This window comes from Electrophorus electricus, chromosome 13, assembly GCF_041902795.1.
Source record: "Electrophorus electricus isolate QZ-2024a chromosome 13, ASM4190279v1, whole genome shotgun sequence".
NCBI lineage: Eukaryota > Metazoa > Chordata > Actinopteri > Gymnotiformes > Gymnotidae > Electrophorus > Electrophorus electricus.
In genome coordinates this window covers 15,372,670-15,396,477 of record NC_137509.1, presented here as the reverse complement: position 1 = coordinate 15,396,477, position 23,808 = coordinate 15,372,670, and the positions used below count along the sequence as shown (strand labels likewise).

The 23,808-nt window shown below is 37.0% G+C and overlaps 2 protein-coding genes across 4 annotated transcripts; both read right to left on the bottom strand.

The window, feature by feature from the left end:
* On the bottom strand, window positions 1–11,663 carry LOC145643498 (uncharacterized). Of its 2 annotated transcripts, XM_081694921.1 has the most exons (6): window positions 1,633–1,723; window positions 1,157–1,514; window positions 688–1,032; window positions 454–555; window positions 306–340; window positions 1–192 (listed from the first exon to the last, which is right to left on the bottom strand). In XM_081694921.1, exons 2-6 carry the CDS (start codon window positions 1,383–1,385, stop codon window positions 73–75), a joined length of 831 nt encoding a protein of 276 aa, XP_081551047.1. In that variant the 5' UTR covers window positions 1,386–1,514; window positions 1,633–1,723; the 3' UTR covers window positions 1–72. The 2 variants fall into 2 exon arrangements, with proteins under 2 accessions (XP_081551047.1, XP_081551048.1); XM_081694922.1 differs by lacking the exons at window positions 1,157–1,514; window positions 1,633–1,723 and adding an exon at window positions 11,459–11,663 and having other exon boundaries at window positions 688–785.
* A 1,597-nt stretch (window positions 11,664–13,260) lies between these two features.
* On the bottom strand, window positions 13,261–17,729 carry LOC145643405 (uncharacterized). 2 transcript variants are annotated; one of them, XM_081694543.1, is made up of 7 exons: window positions 17,622–17,729; window positions 17,147–17,503; window positions 16,678–17,022; window positions 16,448–16,546; window positions 16,291–16,325; window positions 15,984–16,128; window positions 13,261–13,542 (listed from the first exon to the last, which is right to left on the bottom strand). In XM_081694543.1, exons 1-6 carry the CDS (start codon window positions 17,659–17,661, stop codon window positions 16,021–16,023), a joined length of 984 nt encoding a protein of 327 aa, XP_081550669.1. In that variant the 5' UTR covers window positions 17,662–17,729; the 3' UTR covers window positions 13,261–13,542; window positions 15,984–16,020. The 2 variants fall into 2 exon arrangements, with proteins under 2 accessions (XP_081550669.1, XP_081550670.1); XM_081694544.1 differs by lacking the exon at window positions 16,448–16,546.
* Window positions 17,730–23,808: the final 6,079 nt, after the last annotated feature.

Genomic DNA, 23,808 nt, shown 5'->3' with positions numbered 1-23,808 from the left:
TGAAAAGGAAGTTCAGTTTTATTGCCACTTCAAGTCTGTCCTACAGAATGTAAATTTAAACATATCAATAGCCTATTGTATTCTGACCCGGGCATAAACATCTGAATTTTCCTTAACTCTGGAAATTCCAAAGGAGGAAGGTTTCTGAGCAAATCTCAAAGCAGCATAGTTCAAGCCATCTGTGTCTTCAACCTGACAGAGAATGAGAGGTGTTATAAACCAAGCAGAAAATAAGAGTATAGTAAAAGTAATTTTGTAGATTTTAAGTCTATTTTTATTTGAAGGCCAATTAATTCACAATTTACCTTATTTGAGGGACTTGATTGAACATTAACTGAGCCTTTAAAAAAATGTAATAATGTTCAAATATTTGTGATAATATCAAAAATGTTTAAATCAAAAATAATTCCAACATTAAAGACAAATCTTTAATTACATTGTAGTTTATCTAACCTTTTTGATGATTCTTATATAGAAGTCCACACAGAGCCATGATGGTGATAACAGAGCTCACATTACATATTATCAAAGCAGTAACAATCCATCTGTTATTTTCTGAAATTATCAAAAGCGATAGGTCAAAAGCAGATTCATTCATAGACAATGGTATATTTTTCCCATTCATTATAGTTAGGTATACAGCTAAAATCCATTACAAAAAGTATTATAATTTATTATAGATTTTACCTTCAACATCAACTTTAGTTCCATTTCCAAAGAGTATTTCCCCACATGCAGCCACAGCACAGTAATAAGTTCCACCATCAGAATGTCTGGTGTAACTCCTGGGAAGGTCGTAGACACAAGTCCGTGTAGGAGATCCACCATCAGAGTCTGTCTTACACTGATCACTCCTGTTTCCATGAGTGTAAATGATTTCTGGACGAGATTTGTTTGAGCCATGTCTGAACCAGAAGACACTGTGTTCTCCTGAGCAACTCTCAGTAACAGCTTGTAGTGAACACTGGACTGTAGAATATTCTCTGTCCTTGAAAACCATTTCAGTCTGAAGCTGCCACTTGATCTTTTCAGCTTGAAAAATGTGTAAAAACAGGAAATAATGAGAGAGAATCATGAATTCTGATTCATGGTTCTCTCTCATTACTTGCAATGAAAAAAAAAAGTAGCTGAACAGTAAACCTGTGCAAGCAGTTACCTTGAAATAGCAGAAGGGTCCCAGATCCAAACTCTACAACATTTGCCTTCACTGTTCCACAGAAGTATGTTCCAATGTCATCTTCTGAGACATCATTAATAATGAGGTCAAACATCACTTCACTCATAGAAACAGTGAAGTGGCCATTTTCAAATGCTCGAGCAAATCTGTACTTTGTACTATCCTCAGATGTTCTCATAATGTACTGAGGCACCTTTCCTAAACTCATTTTATACCAAACAAAAAAATGCTGGGGATTTTTTTCTGTCTTGGACTATGTTTTGGCCACATTTAATTGCCACACTAAGTCCCTGCCTAACTGTTTGTACTTGAATTTCATTGACTGCAGAGGTTTTAACTGGAGAGAAAAAAAAGAAAAATTTTAATGGCTAGAATCCACCAGTTATTTATATGTACCATGTACTTAACAGGTAGATTGTAGGATAAACATATTGTTTATTTAAAATATGACTTACCAGTTATGAAGAAGCAAAGAGAGAAAAAATGACTAAACATTTTTACTGATAGTAAAATCTAATGAATCAGTACCTTGTTCAACTGTTCAACAGCAAAAGAGGCTTTGTCTTTTCTGAATGGATGTTTTAAAGTTATAAACAGATTTGATTGGTCCAGTAGCTTTGAGGAAATGCTATGCTGTAGTTTCACACTATAGAAAGAGTACTGCTGTGGTGCTATTTAAAGCAGTAAAGAGGCAAGCCAAAATGAGGCACAGAAAAATAGTTATGTTGTCCTGTAGTGCTGTTACACGAAACGTTCAGGTTAGTTTATTTGGTTTATTTATGTCAGCTTAGTTTATTTCACAAGTTTTAAAGCACTAGACTTTTGTTTTAGGCACGGTGAGCCTTGAAAACAATCATGTCAGGTAATCCATAACAAAGTGCTCTAATTACAAAGCATTTTAAATGTTGAACTAAGATCTGCGTGTGATGTGGTGGTTGACCTCATTCCTGCTCAAAGTCCTGACATTAATCCGATTTTGTTGATGTGGTCTCGTCTGAAGCACTGAAATCCTAGGCAATTATCTCCACACTATACATTTCTGAAATAATTTTGCATATTTGAATGCAGGTTACAGTACCTCCTAACTGGGAACAGAACTGATCAGCAGATGCAGGACATGTTTGGTAGAGGTTACTTATAGTAACTGATAACCGTTTTAAATTCTGGATTAAACATACTTTTCAAATTAATGGCCTTGCATGTTTAACAGTAGAATGACCAAGATGATCATTTTGACCAGTTTGAAATCGATATAATTGAAATTGATAATTTTATATCAGTAACTGATTTTTATATAACAAAATAACCCCAACCATGTCTACCAATTATTGACTTATATTAGCGTATATTGGTCTATCAGTATTTCAGATTTAAGAGTATTTTAAAAAAAAGAGTAGTTCTACCATGAAGACCATAGCAGACACCTTGACTGTATACAATATTAGATTATGTGATTAAGAATGGACACATTTTATGAAACATTCTCGTGTAAGTCCAGATGGTTGTAAAGGGTTCTCAAAGCTGTTGCTGTGATATGCTGTGGTCATGAGTAGGTCAGTAAAATGTATTTAGAAAAGTTATTTATGAATATGGAATGGCAAGATTTGGTAGATTGCAGGAAAAGGAAAAGGGACAACGTGTAGTGAAGTCAAGGTGGTATGTAGAAACAGTCTCATTCAGGAATTAAGGTCTCTTAGAAAGCAATGAAGGCTTGCATTGGAGGAGGAAATAGGATATTAATACACTACAGAAAGAGTTGAATGTGTTAGTGCAGCCTTCTTTAGGAATTCTTTAAATTATGTGACCTTATTTAGTAAGGAGAAATAAGGAGTTGAAAAGTATGAAAAAGTTAATTAGAGGGGTATTTTGAGGGTGTTTATAAAGATAACAATAAGTCAAAGGAGATGGAGTTGCCACTACATATTCCAACTGGGGGTTAAACAGAATAGCAAATGGATGTTAGCCCACCAAAATGGAGTGAGGTTCAAGACAAGGTGTGTCATGCAAAGGCAGTTTCTGCACAAGGACCTAAAGGAGTGCCGTATCAAGTGTATAAAAAGGCATCTGAAGTCTTGATATTTTTGTGGAAGATGATGTTCATAAACTGGTAGAAAGGGATTATTAGAGTGGAGAAGTGTAGGAGGTATCCTTATTCCTAAAGAAAAGGATTCCATGGGTATAAAATATTTTCAGCCTATATGTCTTCTTAATGTGGATGATAAGATTTCTTTTAGTGTAAGAGTGTGGAGACTGGCAAAATACTTGAAGAGTTGGTTACATCCAGCAGAGTTGGTTACATCCTGGCTGAGATTGGAAATGGGGATGATGACTGGTTGTTCCAGTTCACCGTTAGCATTTAGAGTGGAGATAGAGCCAATAATTGTAGCCTCGAAGTGGGTTGTAGGTGTGGAGTGGCTACACAACGGCTTCCGGTTACCTCAGGTTAGGGCATACATGGAAGACATGACATGACATGACATGACATGACATGACAATGCTGACAACTACTGTGCTGTGTACCTGGTGGTTGCTAGGGAAGATAAATGATAATTTTAGGTGGGCAAGGATGAAGCCTAATAGCTGTTCACCTTCACATTTCACCTGCTTTTTTGGTCCAATAGTTAATAGAGGAAATGCTATGTTGTAGTTTCATATTAGAGGAAAAAGTACTGCAGCGTTGCCATTTAAAGCAATAAAGAGACATTCTGGTTCCTGGGAATAATGACATAGCATATAGTGCTATGTTAAACAAGACTTAATTTCACAAACACAAAATTACACATTATTATCCTCTCATGAAAGCAAATTTATACAAGTAGGTTTTAAGACTTGCCTTATAAGCAGAAATAGAAGAGCCTTGGTGAACAGTAAATGGTAAGGTCTTCTTGGGCATAGACAACAAATACATAGTCACATCTAAGCATAGAGCATGCCTTTGGAACAGCCAACAAAATCTGTGAAGAAGGCCTCGGGGTTTGCTGCATGGTTGAATAGAATAAATTAGTGATATAAGAGGGAGCTGGTTTGGTAAGTGCTTTAAAAAGAAACAAAAGCATTTACACTGAATGCTAAACTGAACTGTAGCTAGAAGGTGGAAAATAGGACAGGTGTAATATGATCTCTTTACTTAGTGCTAGTAAGTAACCTAGCTACAGTGTTCTTTACTATCTGTAAGCTATGCTATAGGGAATGGTTGATCCCATATATGTTACAGTATTCAATTCATGAAGAATCGATTGCATGAATGACCTCCCGATGATTGCAGAACACTTAAACTTCACAAAAGGTCTAAATTGGAAAATATTGCTTTTCACCACATAATTGATTTGTTTATTAAATCTGAGATCAATCAAAGAACACACACAATTTTTTCAGTATCATCTTTGCATGGGAAGACAAGATTCATGACTTATGGGGCTGTTATTGTCAGAAACAACCAGAGAGTCAGGATGGAAATGCATATATATTATTGAGCAATATTCCAAATGCATAGACAAACTCATAATCAAAAGGTAGGTTTGTTATGAGCAAACAAGAGTCCTGACAGGCATCCAAAGAGGGTAGTAGCAATATGGTGGGTCATTGCACCGAAAGAGAGAATGGCAGAAAACATGGCTCAGGAGAGGCTCAGGAGACTTCAAAACTGAAGATCTTGACTTAAATAGGGCAGGTAATTTAAAAACAGATGCAGAGGAGGGAACCGCAATCACAACAATGGGGATATAGAATGAGGGAGTTGAGAGGGTTGAAGTAAAGATTGTGACAATACCCTGGCTTCAATTAAGAAAAATGCTGTGATTACATTCTTTGGGAGTTTTGTGACTTTTATGACCACAGCCTCATGTTGGAGTCAGAATCCTTCAGGAACTTCAATGAACAAAGTGGAAGGTTGGATGAATTTGACGATACACATTCATCCAACAAACAGTTTTGCCATCTGTTGGATATGATAAAACTCCTGGTCCTCTCAAATGGTCCATTCGCTGTTGACAGAGGTTTTTCAGGTAAGAAGATGGTAATCGTGGAGAACCTTAAGAGCATTCACTGATTTCTCAGTGGATCATTCATGACCATGTGAATAATTTTGGAGGGCTACTCAACATAGTCAGCATGAAGAATCTACTCCTCTCTGCAGTTGCTGCCAGCCAGAAATATCACATGTATCTTGATAACCAAATACATCTAAAGCAAGATGAGCAGAAAACACAGAAGAGGAAATGACTAATGGAGGAGATAATTGAGATAAAAGCAAAAAAGAAGAGAATAGAGGAGGATATAAATGTGCTGCTTAAGACTGCTGATCACAATGCTGAGCTGAGTCAGAAGGAAAACTGTGCTTCGTCTCAAAGTCCAAGGGACATCAAAGAGGTGCAAAAGAAAAAGAAAAACAATCTGGAGGCTTTGGAAAAACAGCTGTCAAATCAAGGAACCAGAACACACTCCTTAATAGGCTCTGCCCTAGTTGACGTTACCTTGCGGAATTTTGTGGTGTTTTGTGCAGTTTTTTTTTTTTTTTCAACTGAATGGGATAAAAGCTAATAACATCAACTTACGTTGATTTGTTTACATTTACGCATCATCTTTCTGAGTTAATGTGAGGTGAAATAAATATTTTGAGTTTATACACTGTATACCTAGAACACAATGTTTTGCCTAACATGGGTTTCACCAACAATGTTGAAATTGTTAACAAGTCAGGCACTACTATTCAAATTGTGTCTATTGATGTGATTTTTATTTTATTTTTTGCATTGTGCTATGTTCATCCTGGTGCCAGTTAACATGTGCCTGTACTTTGACAGCTGACTTGTCTGAAGGTAAGATTTAGCACTCAGCAATATACCAATTGAATAGTGGAAAACAAATATTATGGTTATAACAAAGCTATTCTCAGCTCATTGCTTCTTCAACCCAAAACCCTCCACCCAATGAAATGCTACATAATCATATGAATTAAACCAGAACCAGTCTGATTCAGGAATTATGGTCTCTTAGAAAGCAATGAAGACATGTATTGGATGAGGAAAAAGGGTATTAATACACTACAGAAAGAGTGGAGTGTGCTAATGCAGCCTTCTTTAGAAATTCTTTAAATCATGTGACCTTATTTAGTAAGGAGAAATAAGGAGTTGAAAAGTATGAAAAAGTTAATTAGAGGGGTATTTTGAGGGTGTTTATAAAGATAACAATAAGTCAAAGGAGATGGAGTTGCCACTACCTATTCCAACTGGGGGTTAAACAGAATAGCAAATGGATGTTAGCCCACCAAAATGGAGTGAGGTTCAAGACAAGGTGTGTCATGCAAAGGCAGTTTCTGCACAAGGACCTAAAGGAGTGCCGTATCAAGTGTATAAAAAGGCATCTGAAGTCTTGATATTTTTGTGGAAGATGATGTTCATAAACTGGTAGAAAGGGATTATTAGAGTGGAGAAGTGTAGGAGGTATCCTTATTCCTAAAGAAAAGGATTCCATGGGTATAAAATATTTTCAGCCTATATGTCTTCTTAATGTGGATGATAAGATTTCTTTTAGTGTAAGAGTGTGGAGACTGGCAAAATACTTGAAGAGTTGGTTACATCCAGCAGAGTTGGTTACATCCTGGCTGAGATTGGAAATGGGGATGATGACTGGTTGTTCCAGTTCACCGTTAGCATTTAGAGTGGAGATAGAGCCAATAATTGTAGCCTCGAAGTGGGTTGTAGGTGTGGAGTGGCTACACAACGGCTTCCGGTTACCTCAGGTTAGGGCATACATGGAAGACATGACATGACATGACATGACATGACATGACAATGCTGACAACTACTGTGCTGTGTACCTGGTGGTTGCTAGGGAAGATAAATGATAATTTTAGGTGGGCAAGGATGAAGCCTAATAGCTGTTCACCTTCACATTTCACCTGCTTTTTTGGTCCAATAGTTAATAGAGGAAATGCTATGTTGTAGTTTCATATTAGAGGAAAAAGTACTGCAGCGTTGCCATTTAAAGCAATAAAGAGACATTCTGGTTCCTGGGAATAATGACATAGCATATAGTGCTATGTTAAACAAGACTTAATTTCACAAACACAAAATTACACATTATTATCCTCTCATGAAAGCAAATTTATACAAGTAGGTTTTAAGACTTGCCTTATAAGCAGAAATAGAAGAGCCTTGGTGAACAGTAAATGGTAAGGTCTTCTTGGGCATAGACAACAAATACATAGTCACATCTAAGCATAGAGCATGCCTTTGGAACAGCCAACAAAATCTGTGAAGAAGGCCTCGGGGTTTGCTGCATGGTTGAATAGAATAAATTAGTGATATAAGAGGGAGCTGGTTTGGTAAGTGCTTTAAAAAGAAACAAAAGCATTTACACTGAATGCTAAACTGAACTGTAGCTAGAAGGTGGAAAATAGGACAGGTGTAATATGATCTCTTTACTTAGTGCTAGTAAGTAACCTAGCTACAGTGTTCTTTACTATCTGTAAGCTATGCTATAGGGAATGGTTGATCCCATATATGTTACAGTATTCAATTCATGAAGAATCGATTGCATGAATGACCTCCCGATGGTTGCAGAACACTTAAACTTCACAAAAGGTCTAAATTGGAAAATATTGCTTTTCACCACATAATTGATTTGTTTATTAAATCTGAGATCAATCAAAGAACACACACAATTTTTTCAGTATCATCTTTGCATGGGAAGACAAGATTCATGACTTATGGGGCTGTTATTGTCAGAAACGACCAGAGAGTCAGGATGGAAATGCATATATATTATTGAGCAATATTCCAAATGCATAGACAAACTCATAATCAAAAGGTAGGTTTGTTATGAGCAAACAAGAGTCCTGACAGGCATCCAAAGAGGGTAGTAGCAATATGGTGGGTCATTGCACCGAAAGAGAGAATGGCAGAAAACATGGCTCAGGAGAGGCTCAGGAGACTTCAAAACTGAAGATCTTGACTTAAATAGGGCAGGTAATTTAAAAACAGATGCAGAGGAGGGAACCGCAATCACAACAATGGGGATATAGAATGAGGGAGTTGAGAGGGTTGAAGTAAAGATTGTGACAATACCCTGGCTTCAATTAAGAAAAATGCTGTGATTACATTCTTTGGGAGTTTTGTGACTTTTATGACCACAGCCTCATGTTGGAGTCAGAATCCTTCAGGAACTTCAATGAACAAAGTGGAAGGTTGGATGAATTTGACGATACACATTCATCCAACAAACAGTTTTGCCATCTGTTGGATATGATAAAACTCCTGGTCCTCTCAAATGGTCCATTCGCTGTTGACAGAGGTTTTTCAGGTAAGAAGATGGTAATCGTGGAGAACCTTAAGAGCATTCACTGATTTCTCAGTGGATCATTCATGACCATGTGAATAATTTTGGAGGGCTACTCAACATAGTCAGCATGAAGAATCTACTCCTCTCTGCAGTTGCTGCCAGCCAGAAATATCACATGTATCTTGATAACCAAATACATCTAAAGCAAGATGAGCAGAAAACACAGAAGAGGAAATGACTAATGGAGGAGATAATTGAGATAAAAGCAAAAAAGAAGAGAATAGAGGAGGATATAAATGTGCTGCTTAAGACTGCTGATCACAATGCTGAGCTGAGTCAGAAGGAAAACTGTGCTTCGTCTCAAAGTCCAAGGGACATCAAAGAGGTGCAAAAGAAAAAGAAAAACAATCTGGAGGCTTTGGAAAAACAGCTGTCAAATCAAGGAACCAGAACACACTCCTTAATAGGCTCTGCCCTAGTTGACGTTACCTTGCGGAATTTTGTGGTGTTTTGTGCAGTTTTTTTTTTTTTTTCAACTGAATGGGATAAAAGCTAATAACATCAACTTACGTTGATTTGTTTACATTTACGCATCATCTTTCTGAGTTAATGTGAGGTGAAATAAATATTTTGAGTTTATACACTGTATACCTAGAACACAATGTTTTGCCTAACATGGGTTTCACCAACAATGTTGAAATTGTTAACAAGTCAGGCACTACTATTCAAATTGTGTCTATTGATGTGATTTTTATTTTATTTTTTGCATTGTGCTATGTTCATCCTGGTGCCAGTTAACATGTGCCTGTACTTTGACAGCTGACTTGTCTGAAGGTAAGATTTAGCACTCAGCAATATACCAATTGAATAGTGGAAAACAAATATTATGGTTATAACAAAGCTATTCTCAGCTCATTGCTTCTTCAACCCAAAACCCTCCACCCAATGAAATGCTACATAATCATATGAATTAAACCAGAACCAGTCTGATTCAGGAATTATGGTCTCTTAGAAAGCAATGAAGACATGTATTGGATGAGGAAAAAGGGTATTAATACACTACAGAAAGAGTGGTGTGTGCTAGTGCAGCCTTCTTTAGGAATTCTTTCAATTATGTTAAAACCTTATTTAGTAATCTTCTTAATGTGGAAGGTAAGATTCTTTCCTACATTGTGGAGACTGGAAGCATACTTGAAGACAATTAAACTAATTGGTATATCAATACAACTGGCAGGCATTTCTGGATTTGCAGGTTGTTTGGAGAATAGTAGTATGATTTGGCATCTGATTCAGGCAGGATAGAAATAGAATAGGGACCTACATGTGGTTTTCTTATATTTAGCTAAAACATTTGGTCCAGTGTCGCATAACTTCTTATGTAAAGCATGTGAATTCTTACAGGTTGCACATAAAATTACTAATGGTTAAGCATATCCTGGCTGAGATTGGAAATGGGCATGATGGCTGGTTGTTCCATTTTACGTTACTGTTTACAGTGGAGATGGAGCCCCGAAGTGGGTTGTAGGTGTGGATGGCTTCTGGTTACCTCAGGTTAGGGCATACATGGAAGACATGACAACGCTGACAACTACTGTGCTGTGTACCTGGTGGTTTCTAGAGAAGATAAATGATAATCTTAGATAGGCAAGGATGAAGGTTAAATCTAACAAATATAGAAGTCTAATAATTGTTAATGGAAAACTTGTGCAGGAAATTTCATAATGGAAGGAGAAGTGATGAGTTTAGGTAGATGGTACCGTGCAGCACTAAATGCTAAAGAACAGGTTTGTCAGGCTAAAGGAAGAATTGTTGAAGGCTATTAATAGTACTGAGTAATTACATTTACATTTATGGCATTTAGCAGACGCTCGTATCCAGAGCGACTTACAAAACTGCTTTGTTATTTACTCATAGAATATATTCAAGTACAGTGTAGTAGGTTAGAATTAAACATACCAATGAACTAGAATACTGTAGAATACAGGGATAAATGCTGATACCTAGAAGTGCAAAATACATAAGCTCTATCTTAAGCAATGATAAGTGCTATAAACAATAAGTGCTAGCGTTTGTTAAAAAGCATAAATAATTATATCTTACAAGCAAATTGAAATTGTGGTAGTGGTGTTTCCAGTTTGGCATACTGTCACATATTAGATGGCCACTAACTAATGTGTGTATGAGGTCCCAATTACAGTAGTGGAGAAGCTGTAGAGGATTCTGAATAAATTAGAAATAGGCTGCATTGTTTATGTAGTATAGCATGGTATTGGATGGGAGTGCTGGAGATACCACTGACAATCTTAACTGAGGAACTTAAATGTGCTAAGGTGGCTCTTGAGTTAATTTTTTTTATGGATTGAATGATGTAGTGATAAAAACAGTTGCACTAGTAATGAAATCAGGGAGGAAGTGGAATTCACAACTGGTGGAGCAGTTAGCTAAGAGTTCCTTAGAGTAAAAGGATGCCATTGGATGAGTGCAATGGAAAAATAGGCCTTGGGTCAAGTGATTCCTGAAAAGCATTTAATAAGGCCACATTGCCTGAAAGAAGGTGTATGAAGGATCATTTTAGCAAGAAGAAGATGCATGGTGCACAGCAGAGTATTGCATGGAAAACAAGGCCAATGGATTTACTGGGAAAGTGTGGAGAAATAAATAAAGTGTTTAAAGTATTAGAGTGTTTATTTGATAATAAGCATCTATAAGTTAACACATCACAGAGTGGTAGTAGTAATAAAGCAATTAAGTTTGTGCGAGAGGGGCAACATGTTGGAGAGTGAACGCAAGCTATAAATATGAGTAGATAGGGTGACGTGTAAGACTGGAAATTGGTGGTGGACAGAGGTCAAAACTACAGGTCCCACAGTATTATTGCATTAACTGTGCTGAGGCCAAACATGGTGTTGTACTCTGAAAGTAAATGGATAGTTGATATTCTTGAGTTGATATTATCAATTCCATTTGAGGATTCTGTAGATGAAGCTGGAGATCACTTACCTCAGCTTGTTTTTGGGACAACACACAGTGATGTCCACCTTCACCATAAATGGTCTAGAGGGATCCAGGTCCTTGAGAAGAGGGGCCATTCTGAACCTCTTTGTTAACATAGAGAATGCTTTCTCTGACTCGGGGGTCCAGTCCAACTTCTTTCCCTGCAACATGGAAGTGATTGGAACAGCAATCTAAATTTAACTTTGGATGGACCTGTGGTAAAAACTGATGGACTTTTGGTAAAAAAGGAAGTGTTACAGTGCTTTCACAGAGAGCTTTTTGGGTCATGAGTGCACTGCCTCTATATTGTGGTCATCCATCTGTATTCCCTCAGATATAATCCAGGAAGGAGATGTAATCTTGTGGGAATTGGCCCTCTCCACTTTTCAGTGGAGATTCCATGCAGTATAGAAAGGTACTCAAAGTGGCTTCAGACTGTACTGAACTCTTCCTTCCACTCTTTCCCTTATGAAGATGAAGTTATATATAATGTGCAGGTGAAGCTTCACAACAGTCTATGCATGGCCTTAGACCAACATCCTTCTTTTTAACAAAAAACCCTGTGGACAAAGGGGAAGTGAATGGTCAAATGAAGCCTTGTTTATAGGCTTCATCAATGTAGCCCTCCGTGGCCTGAGATTCTGGTAGAAAAAGAGAGGCTAGAACCTAGCCCTAATAGGAATTGTATTTGCACTGAGATCAACTGAAAATTCCAGGGTTGATGTGGGTGCTGATGTGGCTTTGGTTCTGTAAAGCCATCCCTGAAATCCATGTATTTTGAGGGAAAGATTGGTCAGTGATTTTTACCTTTTAGGTTATGCTTGCTCTAGCAGACCATGAGTCCACTGGATTTTGTGGTTGATGTTCAATGCATTGGGGTATATGTGATAAAAATGATCAGGTTTCAATTTGTGAAGGGGGATTATGTTATGAGGAATATAGCTGTTACACTCCTGGAGTGCTGCAGTGTGCTCCTTATTCAGTTCGGGATTTGGGGCTGTCTGTGCACCTTGTCGCTAGCCCCACCCCTCATTGAGTGATTGCTGGTCTTGCTGTAACTTATATAGGGACCCTGCTGCAAGAAAACGGCGGTTGCCCAAGCTCCTTTTTGTGTTAGTGTTTTGCTGTGCTTACCTTGTCTTGATATCCCTAGTTAGCTTGTGTATGTGTAGATTTGTATGTTAGTATTCCCTGTGTTTATTTATGATTGTGATCCCTGTGATAGTTGAAAGGTTTTTCTGTATGTTTACATATAATTACTGATTGTAGGAAGTGGTGCCTGTTGGTTTGGGTTTGGGGTTATTGTCTGTTTATTGTCAGGGAGTTAGTGTAGGATTGTATTTTATTTTTATCCTGTAAAGTGTAGTTAGTTGTGGTGTTTATTTTGGTAGTGTGGGTTTTGTTTGTTATGTTGGCAAATAACCACTCCTGAAGCTATTCAGTGTTTGTATATAGATGTGTGTCTTTGTTGACCATTTAAATACACAAAATTTCACCTCGTCTACTGGTTTAGTCCAGTGATAAATCATTCCACCTACCATCCTGCTACCAGTCTTTTCAAAGTGCTGTTGTGACCTCACCATCTAGACAGGGTCGTAACATAGCCCTTACCGACAGGTCTGCTGTCATTGTTTCTAATATTTATAGGATGAGAGAGGAGTATACAGGAAATGTGTAGTTCTCGCATTAAGCTCTCGTCTATGAAAGTGCTGACTTCACCAGAATTTATGAGAGCTAGAGGAGTGAAGGATCTCTAATTCAAAACATTAATTGGGACAGAAACCTTATGATCTGAAACAACATCAAGGCAAGGTGAGGCAAGTTTATTTGTATAGCACGTTTCAAACATGGTGACAATTCTAGTGCTTCACATAGACTTCTGGATATAATTAGGTATCTCCAGGAGTGTGACATAGACAGCACAGAGGAAGCAAGAGGTGGGGTAGCAAGGAAGTGCTCTTTATTCTCCATAAGAGAATAACTAAGAGAAGCACTGATAAAATAAACAAAAAAACAATCCTTTTTCAGGAAGACAGCGCAGCAATTTGTAGAGACTCTCTGATCTGTAGTCCAGCACAATCTTCTTGGATCTGTGGGTTTAAATAAGTGGAGAAGAAAATAGGTAACAGGTGAAAACATTTAATAAGCAGGTGATTGAGAGCAGTGTGAGTGAGTGGTGTAATCCCTAGTAGCAGTGGGCGTGTCCCTCCTGCTGGATGGCTGGCCAACCATGACAATGAGATATGAGATATATCAACTTGGGAATGTTTTCACCAAATATAAAATATTACATTTTGTTGATTTAAATAGAAAACTAAATGTAAAGGAATAAAACATAATATTATATAAAGAGATTTAATTAAATTTAATTAAAATAATTATACTTCATAAATGACAGTGCATAAAATCAAATGTAACCTATAATGTGTTGAGGTAAAAGATGAAAATAAAGGCAGAATAATGAGGAATGAAATAGTAACCCCACTAGCTCTTGCAAGTGGGACGTTGGTCTTCTATTGTCATACTTTAGAATATCGTTGAAACAAATCACCATGCAAATGAACTCCTCAAGGGGCGACACTTTATCCCAACACACCAGCTCAGTTTGTACATGCTCGTATAACTCATTTTGAAACATATTGCTAACCATACAGCCAGTGGCCTGCCTAGGCTGTGGCTATGGAGCTGTAGCCCTGGGGCTTTTTTATTAGTCCTGCAACTTTTCTAATACCAAATTTACATTACCAGGTGAACTTTGAATAAAATCATGGTAAAATATAACCACAAATTCACTCACCAGGACTAAAAATGGCAAAATGTAGCATACACTGCCCTGCCAAACCAAATTTCAAACTAACAAACTCCACCTCCTTTTTTCTTTTTTGTCTTTGAATCTCAGACTTCTTGTGGCTGATGCAATGATGACACACAAAACAATGACAAGGGTAATGTTAATGTTAACGTTTACATTGTAGACACTATTGTAGAACATTCATTTTTCTTACCATGAATACAAGATACTTGCCCCTACACCATTGCCATTACATGTATAAAGTTAGTGTTACAGAGAACCTATTATTTATTCACTTTTCTGGTTAAGGTTATGATGTAGTGAGGTTAGAAGTGTTGCATTTATGATGATGTTCTTGAAAATAAATAGTAGAATGAATCTAGTGTAAAAATGAAGCTTTATTCTACATTATGCTAATAACTATTGGTTTTGGCTAACACTAGAGTCAGAGCCCTGACCTACCTAAACTGGAATAAAATTGAATTACCCATCTCTTCAAGCCTGCTTGATGGCATTACTTGATATAATAATTCATATTAAAATGGTGTGTGAAACTGTGGATGTAGGTTAGTAGTGAATAGAGAAAAGCAAGAAAAGAAAATTAAACCAAAACTAAACATAATGGTAGTTATTAAAACTAGCTTCACATAAATTTACTGGCAGAAAGGTACACAGGCCACATTTGTAGCTGATTCATATTATTCTCCATTTTTAAAAGATCCTATATGTTTTCTAGGTGGACATAAGACATTTGTTTTAGTAAGCAGGATGGAGAACAGAGCAGTGTTGGTTTTTCTAAAGGTTTTTTCCTCATGTTCTAAGGAGTTTTTCCTTGCCACTGTCCCCCTTGGCTTGCTCATTGGGCCTTGGACTCAAACATTTATAAAGCTGCTTTGTAAAAACAACTGTTGTAAAAAGTACTCTAGAAATAAATTTGACTTGACGTGACTCATTGATTGTTTTGCTAGACTACCCTTTCTGTCACTCCAAAAAGTAAGGTAAGATCAGATGTGTGTTAATTTATCTTACGATAAGAAGTAATAGTCTCAGCCTCAGATGGCCTGCTCACACTCTATATTTGGTCATCTTGCATGTTAGATAAAAGTACACTGAACCATATCAAATGCGTGACCCTAATGTGGGTATTTTATGCATCATATCGTGCCTCTATTGCTTTGTGTAAATTGTATCAGAAAACACATTACCTGTGAAAACAATAACAGGCAGAATAATTTGCTTAGTGTGTTTAGCAAAAAATTCACAGTACTGCACGTGCTTTCTGAATGTTGTCAGATATGCTTGTATGTTTCAATTGACATCATGGATTTTTAGCTTGCTATTTAGGTGTACTGGTTAAGTACTCACACATTAAATTAATCTCATATTAAATTTCCTCGAGCAATGTAGTAAAAATTTATAGATTCAATATAGTTGTTACAATATATCAAAGCACCTAAAAGTAAGATCAGAGTTCATTGAGGGTGTGGTTTCATGAATATCTGGTAAAGATTTCACAGAGCAACATTTCTTATTTGGGTGAGCCTCAGGTCTCTGTGCAGTCTAGGCACACTGCATACCACAGTTTAGACTCCTTAAAATGATAGTTACTCCCTGATAACGGTTTCTCACAATGGGTTATAAGTTTATTTACCTATCTTTGAAGCTGTTATATAGTTGTTTACTTGAACCATTCAAAGAACTTGACTCATATCATTAAGCTTTCTTAAAATGTAGAGATACCTGTCCATGTTGGTGATGATTTTGATGGATATTCATTTCACTTTAATCTGTATTTCAACATCTTGACTGTCTTTGACTCTGGATATCGCAAAGGTTTCTGTGTAAATCTCACAGCCGTGTAGTTTGACACATCAAAGTCCTCAGCCTGAGGCAGAACAAGAGCCGTTACAAATTAATCACAGGACAAAATACACACAGAGCTAAAAATATAATTCTGTATTTTGTACAAATACATTATTGTGGACAGATCCATGTATATTATAAAGAAAATGAACGCATGAATTGGCATGACAGATTACTCAGTTACCTGATTTATGTGACTTTGATTGTAATTGGAAGCACCTTTATGAAAAAATAGGACTATTAGTAATATTCCTGGTAATAACCTACTAATACTTACCTTTAGTAAGTGTTTACATTTAGCAGATTGTTACAAAATAGCAGTAGTGAAAGAGAAAACGTACCTTTCTGTTGATTTTTAAATAGAATTCCAACCAAAACTACCATAATAATGTTAAATATACTGGATGTTGCCAGTGCAATAACAATCCAGAGATTATATTCTGAAATCATGAAAAATATTGTGGATCAATATCACACAATGTAGGGGCAAAGGTGCCCTCTAACTAAAACTATGCAATGTAGTCATTATTTTGTTATTCTGGGATATCTCCTGTTTTATCAAAATTCAAACCTTCATCATCAACTTTAGTTCCATTTCCAAAGAGTATTTCCCCACATGCAGCCACAGCACAGTAATAAGTTCCACCATCAGAATGTCTGGTGTAACTCCTGGGAAGGTCGTAGACACAAGTCCGTGTAGGAGATCCACCATCAGAGTCTGTCTTACACTGATCACTCCTGTTTCCATGAGTGTAAATGATTTCTGGACGAGATTTGTTTGAGCCATGTCTGAACCAGAAGACACTGTGTTCTCCTGAGCAACTCTCAGTAACAGCTTGTAGTGAACACTGGACTGTAGAATATTCTCTGTCCTTGAAAACCATTTCAGTCTGAAGCTGCCACTTGATCTTTTCAGCTTGAAAAATGTGTAAAAACAGGAAATAATGAGAGAGAATCATGAATTCTGATTCATGGTTCTCTCTCATTACTTGCAATGAAAAAAAAAAGTAGCTGAACAGTAAACCTGTGCAAGCAGTTACCTTGAAATAGCAGAAGGGTCCCAGATCCAAACTCTACAACATTTGCCTTCACTGTTCCACAGAAGTATGTTCCAATGTCATCTTCTGAGACATCATTAATAATGAGGTCAAACATCACTTCACTCATAGAAACAGTGAAGTGGCCATTTTCAAATGCTCGAGCAAATCTGTACTTTGTACTATCCTCAGATGTTCTCATAATGTACTGAGGCACCTTTCCTAAACTCATTTTATACCAAACAAAAAAATGCTGGGGATTTTTTCTGTCTTGGACTATGTTTTGGCCACATTTAATTGCCACACTAAGTCCCTGCCTAACTGTTTGTACTTGAATTTCATTGACTGCAGAGGTTTTAACTGGAGAGAAAAAAAAGAAAAATTTTAATGGCTAGAATCCACCAGTTATTTATATGTACCATGTACTTAACAGGTAGATTGTAGGATAAACATATTGTTTATTTAAAATATGACTTACCAGTTATGAAGAAGCAAAGAGAGAAAAAATGACTAAACATTTTTACTGATAGTAAAATCTAATGAATCAGTACCTTGTTCAACTGTTCAACAGCAAAAGAGGCTTTGTCTTTTCTGAATGGATGTTTTAAAGTTATAAACAGATTTGATTGGTCCAGTAGCTTTGAGGAAATGCTATGCTGTAGTTTCACACTATAGAAAGAGTACTGCTGTGGTGCTATTTAAAGCAGTAAAGAGGCAAGCCAAAATGAGGCACAGAAAAATAGTTATGTTGTCCTGTAGTGCTGTTACACGAAACGTTCAGCTTAGTTTATTTGGTTTATTTATGTCAGCTTAGTTTATTTCACAAGTTTTAAAGCACTAGACTTTTGTTTTAGGCACGGTGAGCCTTGAAAACAATCATGTCAGGTAATCCATAACAAAGTGCTCTAATTACAAAGCATTTTAAATGTTGAACTAAGATCTGCGTGTGATGTGGTGGTTGACCTCATTCCTGCTCAAAGTCCTGACATTAATCCGATTTTGTTGATGTGGTCTCGTCTGAAGCACTGAAATCCTAGGCAATTATCTCCACACTATACATTTCTGAAATAATTTTGCATATTTGAATGCAGGTTACAGTACCTCCTAACTGGGAACAGAACTGATCAGCAGATGCAGGACATGTTTGGTAGAGGTTACTTATAGTAACTGATAACCGTTTTAAATTCTGGATTAAACATACTTTTCAAATTAATGGCCTTGCATGTTTAACAGTAGAATGACCAAGATGATCATTTTGACCAGTTTGAAATCGATATAATTGAAATTGATAATTTTATATCAGTAACTGATTTTTATATAACAAAATAACCCCAACCATGTCTACCAATTATTGACTTATATTAGCGTATATTGGTCTATCAGTATTTCAGATTTAAGAGTATTTTAAAAAAAAGAGTAGTTCTACCATGAAGACCATAGCAGACACCTTGACTGTATACAATATTAGATTATGTGATTAAGAATGGACACATTTTATGAAACATTCTCGTGTAAGTCCAGATGGTTGTAAAGGGTTCTCAAAGCTGTTGCTGTGATATGCTGTGGTCATGAGTAGGTCAGTAAAATGTATTTAGAAAAGTTATTTATGAATATGGAATGGCAAGATTTGGTAGATTGCAGGAAAAGGAAAAGGGACAATGTGTAGTGAAGTCAAGGTGGTATGTAGAAACAGTCTCATTCAGGAATTAAGGTCTCTTAGAAAGCAATGAAGGCTTGCATTGGAGGAGGAAATAGGATATTAATACACTACAGAAAGAGTTGAATGTGTTAGTGCAGCCTTCTTTAGGAATTCTTTAAATTATGTGACCTTATTTAGTAAGGAGAAATAAGGAGTTGAAAAGTATGAAAAAGTTAATTAGAGGGGTATTTTGAGGGTGTTTATAAAGATAACAATAAGTCAAAGGAGATGGAGTTGCCACTACATATTCCAACTGGGGGTTAAACAGAATAGCAAATGGATGTTAGCCCACCAAAATGGAGTGAGGTTCAAGACAAGGTGTGTCATGCAAAGGCAGTTTCTGCACAAGGACCTAAAGGAGTGCCGTATCAAGTGTATAAAAAGGCATCTGAAGTCTTGATATTTTTGTGGAAGATGATGTTCATAAACTGGTAGAAAGGGATTATTAGAGTGGAGAAGTGTAGGAGGTATCCTTATTCCTAAAGAAAAGGATTCCATGGGTATAAAATATTTTCAGCCTATATGTCTTCTTAATGTGGATGATAAGATTTCTTTTAGTGTAAGAGTGTGGAGACTGGCAAAATACTTGAAGAGTTGGTTACATCCAGCAGAGTTGGTTACATCCTGGCTGAGATTGGAAATGGGGATGATGACTGGTTGTTCCAGTTCACCGTTAGCATTTAGAGTGGAGATAGAGCCAATAATTGTAGCCTCGAAGTGGGTTGTAGGTGTGGAGTGGCTACACAACGGCTTCCGGTTACCTCAGGTTAGGGCATACATGGAAGACATGACATGACATGACATGACAACGCTGACAACTACTGTGCTGTGTACCTGGTGGTTGCTAGGGAAGATAAATGATAATTTTAGGTGGGCAAGGATGAAGCCTAATAGCTGTTCACCTTCACATTTCACCTGCTTTTTTGGTCCAATAGTTAATAGAGGAAATGCTATGTTGTAGTTTCATATTAGAGGAAAAAGTACTGCAGCATTGCAATTTAAAGCAATAAAGACAGGACATTCTAGTTCCTGAGAATAGTGACATAGCATATAGTGCTATGTTAAACAAGACTTACAAATTACATATTACTACACTCTCATGAAAGCAAATTTATACAAGTAGGTTTTCAGACTTGCCTTAAAAGCAGAAATAGAAGAGCCTTGGCGAACAGTAAATGGTAAGGTCTTCTTGGGCATAGACAACATCTAAGCTTAAAACATGCCCTTGGAACAGCCAACAAATCCTGTGAAGAAGGCCTCGGGGTTTGCTGCATGGTTGAATAGAATAAATTATTGAAATAAGAGGGAGCTAGTCTGGTAAGTGCTTTAAAAAGAAACAAAAGCATTTAAAATTAATTCTAAACTGAACTATAGCTAGCAGTTGGAAAATAGGACAAGTGTAATGTGATCTCTTTGCTTAGTGCTAGTAAGTAACCTAGCTACAGTGTTCTGTACTAGCTGTAAGCTATGTTATAGGGAATGGTTGATCCCAATATATGTTACAATATTCAATTCATGAAGAAAGGATTGCATGAATGACCTCCCGAAGGTTGCAGAACACTTAAAGTTCACAAATGGTCTAAATTGGAAAATAATGCTTTTCACCACAAAATGTATTTGTTTATTAAATCTGACATCAATCAAAGAACACACACAATTTTTTCAGTATCATCTTTGCATGGGAAGACAAGATTCATGACTTATGGGGCTGTTATTGTCAGTAACGACCAGAGAGTCAGGATGGAAATGCATATATATTATTGGGCTATATTCCAAATGCATAGACAAACTCATGATCAAAAGGTAGGTTTGTTATCAGCAAACAAGAGTCCTGACAGGCATCCAAAGAGGGTAGTAGCAATATGGTGGGTCATTGCACAGGAAGAGAGAATGGCAGAAAACATGGCTCAGGAGAGCCTCAGGAGACTTCAAAACTGAAGATCTTTACTTAAATAGGGCAGGTAATTTAGAAACAGAGGCAAAGGAGGGAACTGTAATCACAACAATGGGGATACAGAATGAGGGAGTTGAGATGGTTGAAGTTAAGGTTGTGATAATACCCTCCCTCTCTGGAGCAGCCAATGGCAGTCTGTGGTCTCCCTGGAGGGTGACCATTCAGACACAGTGTAGGACATTCAAGGTGACCTGCATGGTAATCCTGAACCAGCCTGACAAACCCATGCTGATTTTATGTGCTAACAAATATGCTGAGAGAAAAGACTGCAACTACTCCTCTCTTTTTGCTGAAGATGGTCTCAAAGCTTTTTTGAAAAGGCACCACTTAAATATCTCCTTGTGAGAAGACTGTCTGTTCTGGATCCAAGGTTCCTGCTCAAGAACAAAGAGGTAAGTGCCTGAATACACCACTATTCTCCTTGCAGAAGCTGGCTTCAATTAAGAAAAATTCTGTGATTAAATTCTGTGGGAGTTTTGTCACTTTTATGACCACAGCCTCATATCGGAGTCAGAATCCTTCAGGAACTTCAACCAACAAAGCGGAAGGTTGGATGAATTTGACAATGAACATTTATCCAACAAACTGTTTTGCCATCTTTTGAACATAGTAAAATCCTGCTCCTCTCAAATAGTCCAGTCACTGTTGACAGAGGTTTTTCAGGTAACAAGAAGGTAATCATGGAGAACCTTAAAAGAGCATTCACTGATTTCTCAACGGATAATTCATGACCATGTGAACCATGTTGGAGGGCTACTCCTCTCTACAGTTGCTGCCAGCCAGAAATATCACATGTATCTTGATAAACAAAAACAACTAAAGCAAGATGAGTGGAAAACACAGACAAGGAAAGCACTAACTGAGGAGATAATTGAGATAAAATCAAAAAAGGAGAATAGAGGAGGATATAAATGTACTGCTTAAGACTGCTGATCACAATGCTGAGCTGAGTCAGAAGGAAAACTGTGCTTCATCTCAAAGTCCAAGGGACATCAAAGAAGTGCAAAAGAAAAAGAAAAAAAGCTGGAGGCTTTGGAAAAACAGCTGTCAAAAAAGATGTCAGCTGTGGAAAAACAAGGAACCGGAACACACTCCTTAATAGGTCCTGCCCTATTTGACATTACCTTGCTGGAAATTTGTGATGTTTTGTGCAGTTTTTGTTTGTTTTTTCAACTGAATGGGATAAAAGCTAATAACATCAACTTAAGTTGATTTGTTTACATTTATGCATCATCTTTCTGAGTTAATGTGAGGTGAAATAAATATTTTGAGTTTATACACTGTATACTTAGAACACAACGTTTTGCCTAACATGGGTTTCACCAACAATGTTGAAATTGTTAACAAGTCAGGCGCTACTATTACAATTGTGTCTATTGATGTGATTTTTATTTTATTTTTTGCATTGTGCTATGTTCATCCTGGTGCCAGTTAACATGTGCCTGTACTTTGACAGCTGACTTGGGTGAAGGTAAGATTTAGCACTCAACAATATACCAATTGAATAGTGGAAAACAAATATTATGGTTATAACAAAGCTATTCTCAGCCTATTGCTTCTTCAACCCAAAACCCTCCACCCAATGAAATGCTACATAATCATACTAAATAAACCAGAACTAGTCTGATACAGGAATTATGGTCTCTTAGAAAGCAATGAAGACATGTATTGGATGAGGAAAAAGGGTATTAATACACTACAGAAAGAGTGGTGTGTGCTAGTGCAGCCTTATTGCTTTCCTCAACCCAAAACCCTCCACCCAATGAAATGCTACATAATCATACTAATTAAACCAGAACCCCAAAGCTAAAATAGATCTCAGGCAGGCCTGAGATGTTGCTCGGGAACACTGAAGCCAAAACTACAATGGCCACTTCACTCTAATAAGCACAAAAAAATAAAAACAACAAAAGAAAGGTACCTTTCTAAAGTCAGTTCTATAGGTACAAATGTGAATTTCTCTCCTGAGTAGGATCTGCAACACGCTACCACTCGGCATGCAAGTGCGTCACACTCACTCTGAGCCCATCAGTGACCCAGGACATTATTCAGAAACTACCTTTAGCCTACAAGGCTAATACATTGATATGCTACTTCTCTACCCTAAGTGAAAAAAAAAAAAAAACTTCCCACAATATACTCATAATCATTATTATCATTGAATCATTGTTAGACACAAATGGCAGTTATGCAAAGATTCTCAAATCACCACTGTGCTTTAGTAAATTTAATTTACCGAACTGGAAAACCATCTTGCTACCCACCACATACATCTTCACATTCCTCCCGCTCCAAAAAGCTCTTAAAGGGGCAGTTACACAAACATCACTATTCATCCCTGGATTACCAGATCATGTTTGCAATACATCAAACCACTACTAAACACATTTTCAGATGGGCTACATTAGTATTACTGTTGCCTTTCCATCAGCTGGAAGCAGTCTAGCCATTCTCCCTTACCTGCCTCTGTTTTAACATAAACTAGAAGCATACCAAGCACATTACTACAATCATGGTTTTATTGGAAATATACAGAAAATAAATTTTAAAAAAGCACAAACTTATTGTGTGGTAGGACACTACATGAACCTGTACTACATCTAGCTATAAATTGAAATTAGTCATTTTAGTCAAACCTTAATGAATTCTGCCATGTCTGTTTTAATAACATTTTAAAACTGAAATAATTTGCTGATTACATCTGATTGCGCCACACAGAGTACTGGACTCACATCGTTAACCTCTCTTAACATGTGGGAGTCCATGTCCATGTTGGTGATGATTTAAATCTGTACCCATTTCCCATGAGCTAAGAAACTTTAATCTGTCCATAAACATCTTGACTGTCTTTGACCCGGCATGTTGTGTAGGAGGAAGGTTTCTGAGTAAATCTCACAGCTCAATAGTTTAATATAGTTGAGTCCTCAGCCTGACAGAGAACTAAGAGGTGTTATAAACCTTTCACAGGATAAAATACATGTAGAGTTTAAAATTGATGTTTTTTTAAATCTG